The sequence below is a fragment of the Betta splendens genome, chromosome 2, assembly GCF_900634795.4.
Source record: "Betta splendens chromosome 2, fBetSpl5.4, whole genome shotgun sequence".
NCBI classification, from domain to species: domain Eukaryota; kingdom Metazoa; phylum Chordata; class Actinopteri; order Anabantiformes; family Osphronemidae; genus Betta; species Betta splendens.
Genome location: NC_040882.2, coordinates 16,524,767 through 16,540,796, shown reverse-complemented (window position 1 = coordinate 16,540,796; position 16,030 = coordinate 16,524,767). Strand labels below are relative to the sequence as shown.

Below are 16,030 nucleotides of genomic sequence, written 5' to 3'. Positions count from 1 at the left end.
CGCCGGCTGGTCCTAAGCCTGACACTCATCTGAAGGCCCATCCCTTAAAGGCTTCAACACGTATCTGCCTACTGCCGACGCCGTACGTGGACGTAAACACGTTTGCAGAAGGAAGCTCTGACTGAGGAACAGTCACCGGTTTTTCTTATCGCTGTGAAACTAGGCCATAAAATCGTTAAAGGTGCTGCCGTCGTCTCCTATGCAATTTCTCCCGATCCGTCAAGCCGTGTGGAAAAGGGTCTGGAAAGGTGTGAGTGGATGGGGACGAGAAGAGGCAATCAGGTCCCGAGACTCCGGCGGAGGTGGATGGAGAGACGCTGACGAGGGAGTCGACTGGATTGGATTCAAGCATCTGTATCATCGGCTAAAAGGCAGCAGTGGCTGATACATAGAGCCACTGTAATTAGTGGGAGAGCAACAGCCACTATTGAGATCCTCTTTTTTCTTTATTATTCTGGTTTTACCCTGTTTTTCGGACGCTATCTACTTCTCAACACTGAAACGCTGTTCAACTTCTGGCTATAACGTTTCATGTTTACAGTTTTTAACGTTATTCAACTTTTTTTATTGTATTTGTTTTATAATGGCCACCACAGCCACAATTTTTACTCAATATAATTTTTGCACTAGGTAGTCACATTTGTCTTCTTTCTAATGATGTGCCTGTCTAAGCCATCAGAGTTATACTTTAGTCTGTATCTGCCACAAAAAAAAGGACTTACATTTTGAAGATAAGTTACCTATTAAATCTATTATGTTTGTTGCTGTAATAAGCCTTTTTTAGCAGGGGTGCAATTCAGCTTCACTACAACTGACTGAGCTGATCTGTGGAGGTTCCTGTCTTAGGAGAACGGTTTTCATGTGCAGTGCAACTGCAGTATATCAGTGACTGAGCTCAGTGTCAGTTTGATTGACAGGTCAAACTCCTGATGCTCAGTGTCAAAAGCAGCTTTATACATATTACTAATAAGTTTAATACACTGTTTGATTGTTTAGTAATTAAGCCCACAGTTTCTTCAAAATCTTTCTAAATAAAAAGGACCAATCCATATTTTTAGCTTTGACTGGTCATTTATGACTAAGTAACGTCCTGAGAACCAAAGAAAAATCGTATCTTGTTAATTTAATTTTTTTTAATTTCCTGCCTCTTTGGACTTAAAACAACAACTTAAAATTCCAGATTTTATAGAAATATAAAAATATATTTATTCTAGACATACAACGTGTCCACTGTGATGGACAACAGAACAAATTTACTGTAAAATTGCAATGATGCTTGGATATCAAAATACAGTATCTTATGTATGCATAAATCTATTTATCTATTGAGCTAGCTAGTTAGCCATTAGCCAACCCATCTAAATTGTTCTAATTTCTTTTACAGTTGACATTCATTGGCTATTTTTTTTCCTAGCAAAATGTTTAACTGACATTTGACTCCAGTTTATAATTCCTGACATGTTCATGAACAAGGAAATACAAGATTGTTATAGTAAAATAACAACATCTTAACAATATTTGACTCTTTTCCTAGCTGATACATTTTGCTGCTGCCTCCATTTTGTCTCAGCATTAAAAAACAAAGTTCCTCTCATCCCACCCAAACATGTGAGATAGCATTGGAAAGACCAGGATGTTCTCCAAGGAGCTCACCAGGACTTACTGTAGTAGGGTAGCTCAAATGAGTCCAAAGTTATAGACTAAAAACCAATGTCCACCACAGGGGACACAAATGTATAGGCTGGGTCTCAGGAGGGTAATAAGACTATTTTACAGTCAGTAATTACCCAATACACACTTATCTCAAATTCTTTCAAAATAAAGGCACCAATTAAACTCTTTGTTAGTAATGTTTCTGTTTTTGACTGGTTATTTTTATGACTACATTACAGTGTAGCAATTATTGGCACACCTTTCTTCTATTTTCTTTTAAAATAAAAGCACCAATTTATGTAATTCGAATTTATAGGAGTAACTTTGAACAAGGTCACAGACACTAGGAGCTTTTTTAAAGTGTCAGCTTGAAATTAGAAGAAGATAAGATAGAAAATGACATGAATTTACTTTCACATTTTGTCATAGTATTTTACTTATTACATATGCTACAGTATAAATCCAGGTTGCGTGTTCAATCCCCTCAGAGAGGGGTTGCGTCAGGAAGGGTATACGGCGTGAAAACTTACCAAGTCAAACATGCAACTCAGTTGTAAATAAATTTTTGGGTGTTTTTGGTACATTTCTGCTCATAACAATGTTAAGTTGTGATACAAAAACAGATAACATATCCAATAACATTTAGGAAATATAGATTAATTCAGAGATATTAATGTGATTTTGTCTGAGAAATCTGGCAAGAACAAATCCCAGGCAATAAACAGCTACGCCCTGCCAGTGATCAGATACCATGCGGGAATAATAAGGTGGCCAAAGGAAGAGGTACAGACCACAGATGTTAAGACACGAAAGCTCCTCACCATGCATGGAGGGTTCCACCCCAAATCCAGCACCCTGAGACTGTACGCTAGCCGCAAGGAAGGAGGCCGAGGACTAGTGAGCGTAAGAGCCACTATCCAGGATGAAACATCCAAGATCCATAAGTACATCAAGGATAAGGCCCCGACAGATGACGTGCTGAGTGAATGTCTCAGGCAGTGGAGAACAGAGGATGAGATGCTGGAAGAGGGACCATCATGGGAGGACAAGCCCTTACATGGGATGTACCACCGGAACATAACTGAAGTGGCTGATCTCAACAAATCCTACCAATGGCTTGAAAGGGCTGGGCTGAAGGACAGCACAGAGGCACTCATCCTGGCCGCACAGGAGCAGGCCCTGAGCACCAGAGCCATAGAGGCCCAGATCTACCACACCAGACAAGACCCAAGGTGTAGACTGTGCAAAGAGGCCCCAGAGACGGTCCAGCACATAACTGCAGGGTGTAAGATGCTGGCAGGCAAAGCATACATGGAACGCCATAACCAAGTGGCTGGCATAGTATACAGGAACATCTGCGCGGAGTATGGACTGGAAACCCCAAGGTCAAAGTGGGAAACACCTCCCAAGGTGGTAGAGAACGAGCGAGCCAAGATCCTGTGGGACTTCCAGATCCAGACTGACAGAATGGTAATGGCGAACCAACCAGACATTGTGGTGGTGGACAAAGAGCAGAGGAAAGCCGTAGTGGTGGATGTGGCAATACCAAGCGATGGCAACATCAGGAAAAAGGAACATGAGAAACTAGAGAAATACCAAGGGCTCAGAGAAGAACTGGAGAAGGCTTGGAAGGTGAAGGCCACAGTGTTGCCTGTGGTGATCGGAGCACTAGGGGCTGTGACCCCCAAACTGGAGGAGTGGCTACAACAGATCCCTGGAAAAACATCCGAAATCTCAGTCCAGAAAAGTGCAGTCCTAGGAACAGCAAGGATACTGCGCAGAACCCTCAAGCTCCCTGGCCTCTGGTAGAGGACCCGAGCTTGGAAAGTGGATGAGACCACCCGCAGAGGGTGAGAATAGAGTGTGTGTGTGTTTATATATATTGTGAGGGACCGCGCAGTAAGTCTTAGGAACCCAGGAATGAATCCAACAAAAAATATAATTTATTAACAAGTACTCAAGATTAACAGATTAACAATACTACAACTCCAGGGTCACAAAATTCAACCTAAATAACAGTTCTAAACGGGCCCTTTAACTTAAATTGAGGTCAACTAAACAGACAGCAACTATCACTTAAACTCAACCTAACTGACCTCCATGTCACACAAACCAGGGGTTTATAAAGACACAGGCTAGCGTACAGCTCAAAGAAGGTAACAGAAATAAACCGCCAATCAACCTCAACCGCTAAACTAGATACAAATACAAGATTAAACATGAATAATATTTACACAATAAACAACGTAACAACTTAAGTAACTCCCATTAAGCAAATCCCCAACATAAGCCTAATAATGAAATCATAAGCGGCAGATTCCCCCTCCAGGCACGCGCAGTTGGCCTCCTCCGCTTCTTGGTCGTGGTATGTAAGCCCTGCTTAGGTGGCGCCTGCTCTTTCCACCCGGAGGAGGAATCCCCAGAACACAGAAAGGTAACACATTAAACTCACTGTGTATATATATATATATATATATATATATATATATATATATATATATATATATATATATATATATATATATATATATACACACACACACACATCATATGTGTGTGTGTGTGTGTGTAAATTTTTTTTTTTTGTTTAGGAAATATAGATAAATTCAGGGAGATTTTGTTTAGAAAGTTGCGCATCGACTATGACACAAATGACTTTAAAAGGGTTAACAATAGTGTCCTTTCAAAATAATGAAAGAGCCACATTCCTTCCTTCACCCCATCATGCTGCATACAGGTTGGGCTATAAAAGTCTGTGGCGCCTTGGTGTCTTACAGTGAGCTTTTTGTTTCCAACATCAACAAAACTAAAGAATTTTGGGACACGCTTTTTAAGACAGATTCAACGTTTGAGCGAGAACCACAAATGTTGATCTGTTCTTGACGCCTGGATTGAGGTCAAGCTTACTTCAACCTAACACCAATTTTAAACTTGGCAAACGTACGTTTTTCTAGTTTGGATTCAACGTTGGATTCTGGTTACTGAATTTACTATGACCTACGTATCAACCCTATTTTCACCTAGCGACAACTTTACCAAGACGTGATGATGATTAACCAAGATTCAAATAGGTTGATCAGAGTCACGTATACATCACATCTGCCATATATCAGCTGATATACTGATATGCTTGCTCAACTTAAATACAGTTGTCCTGTTAATCAATAATCTGTTCAATGCATGCAAAACCTTGATGCCTGCAGCACTGCCACCATCCACTTTCAGAACATGGAGAGGGCCTGATGTCTGTTGCTATTGAGTTCCGACACACGTACATGGTATGAATCTTTATCTCTAAAGATTCTAGGAAGAATATCTGCAATCACTTTTCACTGAATGATAAAAATTTACTCTAGGAACCTCCCAATGTGATTTACTTGCATGTATCATTTTAATAAACAATGGAGTCATACTGTAAGTTTCTATTTAAATATGAGTGTCAATCATCCAGTCACACCTGTAACTGCCTGATCTGGTTAATTCTTTAGTCTCTGACTCTCCCTCCCTCAATCCGCCTTATTTTAAGACAATTACATGCAATTTCATTTTTACTGATACTACTTAACTTAGCTATACAACACACATGCCTGGAACACACATCCAAAAATGCTTTGTGTAAACAAGGGAACTTTTGAGACTTGAATATTTTGTTCCTTACAAAACAAAACAAAAGCTCTGGTGACCTACAGTAAGTGTGTGTGTGTAGTGTAGTAGCGTCCGATTTGACCAAAAAAAGCGAACGGTGGCTCATTTGATCACGGTTGTCAGACGGCCACCTATCTTGAGCCCGATTCTGCTGCCGAGGGGACTTTTTTAGTCCTGGCCCAGTGAGCTGTATTCTTAGACGCGAACAACAGTCCCACATTCCCTGTGATGAAGGTGCTGTAGATCCAGTGTGGAGCCACTGATGAAAGCTAAAACAAATATATTGTGTTTCTCTGCAGATGAAGCTGTTGGTGATGCTGATGTTGGCCCTGCCTACTCTGCCCTTAGAAAGCTCCAAGAAAGTCACTGAATCGGGTAAAGCTGCTTTAAGTCATTTTACAGTGACCAAGTAAAAAGAAACAAATGCAACAAGTAAGAGGCTGAGCTTGGTGGCAGCTGATCCTTTTGTCTACAGTGAACCTTCGTCTTGTAATGAAAACAAACATGTTCTCTGTAATGGTGTAATTCTGCCTATTTCCTTTGTCTCACACAGTTCGCCCACTGAACCCAAGTCTGGGGAACAAGATTCCTGAAATCAGGTCTAACAGACCAGGCAGACGGGCTGCACGTAGTCTAAATCATGGTATGCCTTACAAGAAGCAGAATTGCTCACACTTTGTGAATATTGATCAAACCAACCTTGAATGGCAGACTTGGTGTGGTTCTCTTCCCAATGGAGCAGTTTTAATCTACAATAAATATGTTGGACGCACCGACTATGTATGTAAACATGACTGTGATGCTGGTTTCTACCGGCCTGACGAGGGTCCTTTCTGCCACTATTCCGATAAAGAGGTTGGGCATGAAACCTCCCAGTTCGAAATCCTAGTGAACAAACAAAACACTGAGATTTTGGAGTGGAAGGAAGCCTCTCGTGGCTCAGTGCCTCAACATTCAGTCTTGACCTGTCCAGACAAGAAAAATGTATATGTTGGGATGAACAAGTATGGGCTTGGGAAGGTGGTTCCACAGGAGAAAGCCTTCTTCCTTCCTTGGCACAAGAAAGAGTACTGGTATAATGACTACCAGGTCCTGACCTTTAGCAAAGATGTTGTCAGTGAGGACATTTATGATGTCAAGTACAAGATGGATCAGGCTAAAATCATCAAGTTCCCTCAAAAGACCATAGACACGTTGAGCATCAGCAACAATCTGTGCCAGTCAGTTTTGAAGACAATGACCCTCTCCAAGACAACCCAAGAGTCACAAAGATGGGAGCACAGCTTTTCTGTCCAAATGGGAGTTAAGATTTCCTTCGAAGCTGAAATTCCCATGTTAGCCTCTACAGGTGTTGAGCTGAGAACGCAGGTGTCCTACCAGTTCACCAAAGAGACCACTCACACTGAGTCCAACAATCATTTAGTCTCTATTACGTACGATGTTCCACCAAACCACTTCTGCACTGTCCGGATGGTGGGCAGGAAGAGTGAAGTGACGGTCCCGTACACGGCTCGACTCAGACGCACCTACCGCGACGGACAGACCAGAGAGGCGTCCTTCTCTGGAACCTACAAGGGAGTCCAATTTGGAGAAGTGCATACTATTTTGGATCGCTGTGTACTCAAAGCTGACAACAAGCCTTGTCCTGAGAAGCAGGTCGGCTGTCAGTGACCTCTCATACTTAAACGCAAGCCTTTGAATGAAGCAGAACAGAGCTAATCAAGCTTCTCTCACATTTATGCTCTTCAAAACAGTTAAGTCGTTCTGTCAGGACACAAGAAGAAGCATTTCCTTAGTTTGTGTTATAAATGTAATGTAATCTGAATCAAATTAAAAATAACAAGCATCACAGCAGCCTGAAGCCAAAGGATGAAAAGGTGCCACGACTTGTAAACAAAGAGATGTGTTAAAACCAACATTTAGATTAATTCATGTTTGTAGGAGTAAATTTAACCTGTAGATCATTAATAGAAAAGAAATAAAGATGGATGCAACCTGTCCTGACAAATCTGCTGATTGTTTTACCATCAGACATATTTCACTGCTTTGCTCTTAATAAAGTAATAAGCATTTCAAGCAGAAGTCTTATCTTTTAATTTAAGGGGCGTTTCTTTAAAACACTGGTTCGGTGGTTCATCTGCCTCATTTTATTTCATCATAGTTCAGACAATGATAAACGTCTTCTAAACTAAATAGAAGTCGTTCTGTCCTCATCTGAGTTAAGATATACTGTACTTTATTGATCATGTTTTCTCTGCACTTGACCAATACCCTCACTAGCAGTGAGGATGCACTGGGGAAGCAGCAACAAGCAGCACACCAGAACACATGGGGAACTCTTCTGAAGTGTCCTGCTCAAGGACACACCTGGTGAATGAACTGAGTTCAAACTGCGTTTGAATCACCACAGATACTAATTAGTTTTTAATTCTTATAATTATAATTATTTTATAGCAATTTTTTAGCTTCGGAAGTGTTTATTTATAACTATGTATATTACTGATTAGTTCTTCACACTTTGATTGTTTAGTAATTAAGCACACACTACCTCCACTAACTATTTACTAGATCTTTAGTTTAAATAGCACTAATTCTGCTTTTGACTGGGTATTTATGACAAGTTGATAAGACTATTTTACAGTTAGCAACCCACACACTTATTCAAAGCCTTTCAAAATAAAAGCACCAATTAAAATCCTTAGCTTTACTAGCATTTTTTCTATTTTTATGACTATGAGACTATTTAATTTTATTATAATTCTAATTATATAATTCAGCAATTACTGTAGCCACACATGCTTCTTTTGAATCCTTTCAAAATAAAAGCACCAATTAAATTACTCACTTTAATAATGCTTCTGACTCTGTAATTATGACTGGCGTCTTTTTGGCAACAAGGCAACTCTCCCACATAACTTCTTGGATATGTTTCAAGGGTAATAAAATTAAAGAGGTCTGAGGGGACGATGAGGGGTTGATGGGTACGAGCACCTGTTACCGCTCCCTTCAACCCCACACTGAGCTAAAGTGGGGAGTCAATAGCTCCCAGTGATCTGTCAGACCCATCACAGAAAGCTTGAAACCAATCGAAATAAAAGAAAAAGGAAACGTAAAACACGAGATGACTGTGACTGTACCAACCAAAGTTATATGTACTAACCAAATATTACAACGTCCAGGATGATTCTCCTGCAGATGTACACAACCTCTAGTTCATACAGTAACCACCAATGTTATGACACAACCATGACGTTTTCCACATGTTTAGGGACCTTTAGCATTAAAAAAATATTCATCAGATAAATCTGTTGGAGCTTTATTAATTCTGTTTAATTAAACTGTATCCACAGCTGTACACTGGACCAAATGACCGTCACAAATGCACAGCGTACATTAAAAGATACATAAAATGTTTATGTATGACTTCATGCCATGTCAAGAAGTACTTAAAATGAGAAGTTGAACTGAATTTAGGAACAAACCCTAGCCTTTCGTCCTCACGTCATTATCCAGCCTCACTCGTAACAAGTCAGCAGCTGTGTGGCTCCGACTCCATCCAGAGCGTGTGAGAGCGCGCTGATGTTTGTCAGGATCTCCTGGCTCCGAAGCGACCTCCTGCCGCGACAGACACGCTATCCAGGCTAATCGCATGCGCCACAGCACCCAGATCCACCCCATGCATTCAGATCAGAGCATTTCCCCCACTGACGTTTCCTCTAGCCTGCTCTGTTCCTCCCGATGCATATGGATACGTACTTTAAGACAGAGTCACAGCTTTTTCACACGATCCTGTGTTTCTCGAGTCATTTTCATTTGACCGTGATACCTTGTGTTTTTTTGCTATAATTATTCCAATAAAAAACAAATTAGTATTATTAGTAGATCAATGTTATTTGGCACCTGGTGCAATAGCAGCGCCTGGGCGTCAGCAGCCTCGGCCACTTTCTGTGACACAGGTGACACTAACGTGAAGGAGGAAGCAGAGAATGTGAGAGGAGAAAAGAGAAGAGTTCATGGACACCGCTCTGCAAGCGGATCTGAGAGAATTCTTCACTGAATGAATCTTGTGGTGGCATAAAGATCAGTATACGAGTGTATTTACAGCACTCTGATAACTCCATGACCATATTCACCTGAGGTCCAGACCAAATGACAAAACCACAGCACGAGAGTCGTTTACAATCAAGGCCGCTTCATTCCAAAAGGGGTGAAGAGGTTTCCTGAAGCTGCTTTTACTCGACAAAAGCCAAGAACACGCAGCTGTGGAAAAGAAAGCGTACACAAAGCGTTGTGCGGCGCCTCTGGGGCTGGACGCACATCACGACGCTTTGTGACTTTATTATTCGCCTCTCGTCAGTAAGATGAATCGCATTCGAGCCAAATGAGGCCGCACCGGAGCAGCAAACGCCGTCGTGGCCGCAATCCACACAATATTTTCACTTGACAGTGATCCTCACAACTAGTCAAACGACCGGTAGCCTGTGGACAATCACAGCTGGCTGACTTGATGAATCGTCTCCAATAAAACTCACATCTGGAGTTGGATTTTCAAAACGACTGCTCGTAACTGACGGACACGTGACCACCGCGCGGGTTTACGGACATCAACGCTTACCTAATTTCAATGAAAGGAGAAAGACACTGGCGCTCCATTAGCTTTTGTCACTCCATGGTGCCGTAACCATGGTAACCTCTGCCTCCTGACACCATGTGCAAACACTCTGTTGCCCGGCAAAAACCTCCGTACCTTTTGTACCCTAGGCTTCGCGAATCATGAACGTGTTGCTGAATAAATGCAGTTAAGTACAGTATTATGAACCGCTGCTCGCCACAGTAATAACCCGGCACCTAAAAGGAAAAAGCTTTTGGCTTTTGTGGAGGGAGCCAGGGTTGGCCGGTGCTAAAACACCGTTCCTGCGGCTCTATTGCTTTTTGATCCCGCTGAATGGATGAGTTTTAAAGGTCATCAACCAGCTGGAACACATTTATCTCTTCATCTGTTCTAGAAAGGCTCTCTAGTCTCTGACTGACCCTGTCCCCGGCAAACGCCGCTCGCATGTAGCTAATGCAGCTATTTCACAAATCTTTAGCAGACTGCATTTTTTTTTTATTTCGCCGAAATCTGCTCCTCTTTCTTTTTTATTGTACAAACGGCAGCAGAGTTTGCGAGCAACGGCGCGACTGTGCGTCGCTGCCGTTGCGTTGGCATCAAACGCGGCGGCTAATTAAGCGCGCAGTCGATCAGACGTCGAGCTGCTTCATCCGTCATTACAACGGCAGCGTTTTAGGCTCCGCGTGCGTCTTCAGCGACAATTATCACAAGGAACGCGACGATAAAGCCGAGGCGTTTGCAGGTCCCCGGATGCCGTGAAGGACAAAGATGAAAGTCTGATCTGTTTGTCATTAGCATATTATCTAACACTGTTTTCAAGAAAAAGGCCATTTCACTGATGTTGTGGCCAGATCTGTGATTTGCAGCGGCATTGTAGTCGGTCAAAACAACTTCAAAACAAGGGCGTCAAAAGTGTAATTTTATACAACGGAATTTCCATATAAATCAACTCCACTGGAGACGCATAGCTTATTCCACCTCCTCGGAAAAACCCGCTGCGGCTCAGCACGTGATATTTCACCCGGCACCTTCACAGCTTGATAGCGCTTTCAAGGAAAAGGAAGCCTGCTCTTTACTAATTGTTGCGAGACAACACAATTAGAGCTAATGAAGATGAAGTAGACTGATGCTTTCATCACCCATCACCTGTACTCAGACCCATGCAGAAGGTGGAGAGGGCTCCTACTGAAGGTCCACCCTGCAGCGCATCGCAACGCATCTACAAAGACCTCGACTCGTATCTGGGCTGTTTTCGATTCACTCCTTATGTGTAATTCATCAGCAGAGAAATAAACGGGCCCCCACTCAGGGCGCTTAGCGTCTCGCCTCGCTCTTCAGCAGCGTGAAGCGTTTGGGGGAATGGACGCGGGTGGCAGGATGAATGCTGATGGAGTCACGGAGGGCTCTCGTCGTCATCTTTGGTATTTTATCCCCACGGAGAGGCTGGTTAATATTCACCTGGAGCCAGGTGCCGCCAACGCCGCGTCTCAGGCCATTTCATCACGCGGAGCCATTTGAATTCAGGACGTCCTCCGGCCTGTTTATTTATATGTGCAATCTCATTTCTCCGGATTTGCTTTGAACTGGCTGTGGCCTGTTTACCCTGCGTACAGTAGTCCCTCATTTGAGGCTGGCGAGGACCCGTTCTGACCCTGTTACACCTATTTTCCCACCTGGACCTGTTGCGGCGCGGGTCGCTGGAGCTCATGGCCGTTCCAGTCAACTGCTCGGAACCGCTCTGCAGATACACTCTCGATTTTTCATGGAAGCTGCTTATTTTAATTCACCAATAACGTAGATCCCCTCATCCCAGCCCCATCTTAATAGCCTTTTCCAGGCTTTTTACAAATAGGCAAATAAGCAAGGATTTATTAAATTTTAACTACAGGTCTTTGAAGCGGGTGGTTCAAAAACATTTACATAAAGGCAACAAAGCAGGGGAAGACGGCCGCACAAGGTCTTCACTGAGACCTTCAAAGCACAATCTATTTGTGACTGATGATACAGAGCTCACCCACAGGAAGTGGAAATCCTTTTAAAGTACATTCCTTCGGGTCAGTTTCAAGACAGGAGCCTTCGAATGTGCCCCCCATCTCCTGAAATGTGTAAATGTCCCCTCTCGCCCGCGGTAATGAGCGCCGGCGTGGGAAAGGAGTCAGCTGAGCCCTTATCAGAGAGTGACAGGCTCGATTTCCAGGAGCCCACATTGTGTCATGTGGCGGCGAGAAGCCCGGCTCGCAGATTGCTTTTGGGCCGTTCCAGTCGCTGTGCTCCGTGTCCAGCCGGACGGCAAGCGGCCATCACCTCGCTAACCGCACCTGACAGCCAGCAGGCGCTGACCGGTGATTAGGCCGAAACTAGTAGCAATTACACATGCAGCCACACAATGCGGCTGGCAGGCGCTCAGATGATACAGCTGAGCTAAGTGTTTCCATTTGAAGACGCTCCCTTCTGTGTGTCTGGAACACAGCAGCTGATTGTTTATAATGGTTTTATACCCTGTAACACCAGTTAACGTCAGATAATGCTCGATACTTTGTTTGATGCCTACGTTGGATGTGGGTCCCCAGCATCTAGGCCACAGACAGACGGACAGACGACCTAAAAGCATTACATTAGTTGCACCAAGATCAAAGTCTCGGCTATGCAGCCTCCTTTAATAACTACCAGGTGAATGAATATGAAGTCGAGTGCAAATGCATGAATAAAAATGGATTATTTTGGCCTAACAGCCACTGTTCATCACAAGCGGCGGCAATTACGGTTCATCATCAGGGAAGATTATTGGTGCCAGCGTTTCACTGATTGTAATTACAACCGCATTTATAGAGGTTTATCTTCAAGTGGACAACTATGGCTCGATATCGCTTCATTTGCGGGACGGACGAGAGAAAGCGTGGCAATTTCGGCACTGAAGTGAATAGGAATGCCTTTAAATTAAAACCAGGAGCTCAAAGTCACAATTTCAATTCCCGTCCATTGTGCCGGAGCCGCTGTGGGGTCGCGCTATTAGCACGCGTCCGATAGCGGCGGAGCCCGACCCCCGTCTCAGGGTTGGTCAAAAATAGAGCCCCGCTCACGTTGGCAGTCATTTTGCTCCACAAGCAGAAGTGATTTGCAGTAAATGCTGTGACGGCGCCGCTGCAGCCGAGCCGCGTGTACAGTAATAATGAGGACACCATTAGTCCTTGACGCACGGGCCGCGCGGCCAAGCCGAATGCGGAGCGTCTGGAGTGTCTCCCGCTCTCAGTCAGAGCCGTCGCCGGGGCAGAGGTGTGACGATAATCACTGATGAAACGAGCTAATGAAGCGAGCGCGAGCCGGCGAGGCTGAGAGGGGACGCTGATTCGGTTTTTCGCCCCATTATTCCAGCGTACGTTCGGAGAGACCGCGTGAACGTTCGCATTCTTCTTTAATCAACTGTGTTAATGCAAAGATCTCTGCAGATCGTGACTCGAGACACGTTGCTGACTTGCGCGCGCGATTAATTTCTCGCTGGTCATTTAACATACTTGTGACATTTCGACGCGCGCAGCGCTTCCTGACAAAACCAAACGGTGATTAAGGCGAATGAAACCGAGCAGACGCTAAGTGGAGGCGGCCGTTAGCCGCTGATCCGCGGCTCCTTCCTGCCTCCGACTGCGACCCTCGCCGCACAGAGCACAGAGGCTCATTTATCTCCAGCCGTGAGCACAGAGGCAGAGTCAGGGGGAGTAAACACTAACTTATGGCCGCCGTCTCCAGATGCGGCGGCCACGCTACATTAGACGCCGCCTCCTTCCTATTCTCGGATAGTACACGTCCATAAATCAAGCGGGGCGCCCGTGCGCCATCCATCCGTTCCCATTCCTCCCAGTAACACCCGACAGCGGAGACCTTCCCTTCACTCCCCTCCTGCTCCGCGTGCATCCCTCTCTGGAGTTAAGAGCCTGTTTCAGTATTCTCTATCTGCCGGGAACTTACGAGACTTCAAGCCGAGCTGGAGACTGTTGTGCCCCCACACCCCCACCCCGTTTTCCTTTTGTTTTTTTTGCTTGCACTCCGTCTTGCTTTTCTGCTCGTCGTCGCGTTATTATTGGGGCTCAGAGGCGCGGGACTACATTGCCACCGCTTTCATTATTGTACTGTTGTTTTGTATAGATTTTTTTTGATAGCGCACTGAAAAGAAGTAGGTCAGGCAACTCTAATATTCATGTTCATAGTAAATTGCTTTCTGTGGCTGGCGTTGGATTAGGAAGCAGGTAAATGCGTAAAAAGTTACAACCTCAATTTTAGCAGCAGCAACGAAGGAATTGTTCATTATTTCTTTTTTTCTGATTCTGTGCTGTAACCTTGTTTTTTCCTCCCTCGCCGCTAAAGCGCTCCCCGTTGTAATTTTTTATACACAAACACTGGGCCTCTGCAGCCAAAACAGAAACGGGGAGTGGGTGAAACTTGAGATGTGGAGGAGTGGGAGAGGGACGAGGAGGGGGAATGAAGCCAAGGCCGAAGGAGCGAGAGCGGCTGAAGAAGAAGAAGACGTTTCTTGGCTTGTACTCCTCCCTCCGTGTGCAGGCCATCTTAATGAGAGCCACATTTAGGTCAGCAGTGGTGGGCTTTTCCTCTTTTTCTCTCCTTCCTTGACTCCTTCCCTCCTCCCTCTCCCTCCCCCACCTCCTGAGACCAAAGTAAAAAGCAGAACTCTGCGGGTTTGCTCATGAAATTACAGCGAAGTCACAGAGTTTATCACAAAAAAAGTGCAAAGTTGTGTGTGTGTGTGTGTGTGTGTGTGTGTGTGTGTGTGTGTGTGTGTGTGTGTGTGTGTGTGTGGTGGGGGTCAGAACCGCTATGCTTCCACTCCACAGAAAAGACACTTGTAAACAAGACACTCGAGTTTTCCATTTGAGGGGCTCTGAGGCTCCCAGCGTGTACTTACAGAGCGAGCAGATAAAGAAGCGCTGAACGAAACCCAACAAAGAATTTTGTCATGGTGTATCATCACATTTTTCTGTCTTTCCTCTTCATGCTGCCGGGGCCTTTTAAGCAGAGAACAAGGAACATCATGTTCTAGTGCAGAGATCTTTCAAATGGAGCGAAATCGAGGGACAGGAATGGGTACGTCGGCCCATAATGTGCGGTGAGAGGCCGGTCTGAGCAGAACGGGCACATCCACGCCGCCGCTCGGATGATGTCGCACCGATAACAGATGACGATGACTGCGCTCGGGCAGCTCTGAGGGTGAGTGATGGGGGAGGCGCGACGGCGACCATGACCGCGCACCCGCAGGGTCACTGCGATGCTGCGTGGACGCGGCCTTTCTCCAGGAACGGGAACCGGACGCTCTCATTTCACCCGGCTCTTCGCTATATATTTCCTGCGGCAGGCGCTGACGCGTTTGGACTCTTAGAGCCCCGTGTGAGGCCGGTGTTAGCGTTCGGTCTCATCCAATGCGAGCGGCTGTGCCTTTGGATTCCTCACGCCTGGTAAATGTCAAACCCAGAACGGCCCAGAACGCTGTCAGGTTTGCTCCCTCGGACTTTACGACGCTTCACAGACATTATAAAACTGTTTTGTCAGGCTGAGCAGGAGTAACCAAGATTATTGTACTGACCTTTATGTGTACAACTGGTGAAAAGGCCCTTTAACACACTGTATCTCTGACATGCACTGATTCAGGTACCGTGTTACGCTGAGCAGGACGAGGACTTAAAACAGACCTCATAGCACTGAACTGTGAAATGACCTACAGTATTGAGATAGGTATGTTGGGGGTGGAGGAGATACAGAATCGCAGTGCATTCTGGGTGATGATGTCACATGGTTGTATCACTATTGCCTTCATACATGGTGTTAACTGTCTTTTTGATTTTGGCCAGAACATAAAAGTTATAGATTAACAACATTTACAGTACAGTCAGAAGCAAACTAGCTAACTGTACTAGCACGCTGATGCTAGCACATAGGCTAGCTGCTCATATATAGAGTAGACGCTAAGATCCGTTACCCAGAATGCAGTGTGGTGCCAATAACAACGGCCGCTTTCTTGTCGTCATTCCTAATGAGGCATATTTTGTGAATCGCACACAGGCCCTAACAGCCAGGGTTGCGTTTGAAGTGAAAACTCGGAGCAAAGCAAATGTT

General features: G+C 44.7%; 2 protein-coding genes across 3 annotated transcripts in view; one reads left to right on the top strand and one right to left on the bottom strand.

The window, feature by feature from the left end:
• The window catches only part of LOC114870628 (natterin-3-like), a 32,364-nt gene extending 25,087 nt beyond the window's left edge, over window positions 1-7,277 (top strand). For both annotated transcript variants that reach the window (XM_029175518.3, XM_055503720.1), the window contains exons 2-3: window positions 5,598-5,673; window positions 5,852-7,277. In XM_029175518.3, the coding sequence (XP_029031351.1) occupies window positions 5,598-5,673; window positions 5,852-6,969 (1,194 nt within the window). In that variant the 3' untranslated portion in view covers window positions 6,970-7,277. The remainder of the gene's footprint in view (window positions 1-5,597; window positions 5,674-5,851) is intronic.
• Window positions 1-16,030, bottom strand: part of adam19a (ADAM metallopeptidase domain 19a) — an 89,571-nt gene that overhangs the window by 45,267 nt on the left and 28,274 nt on the right. The gene's annotated exons all lie outside the window — the stretch shown is intronic.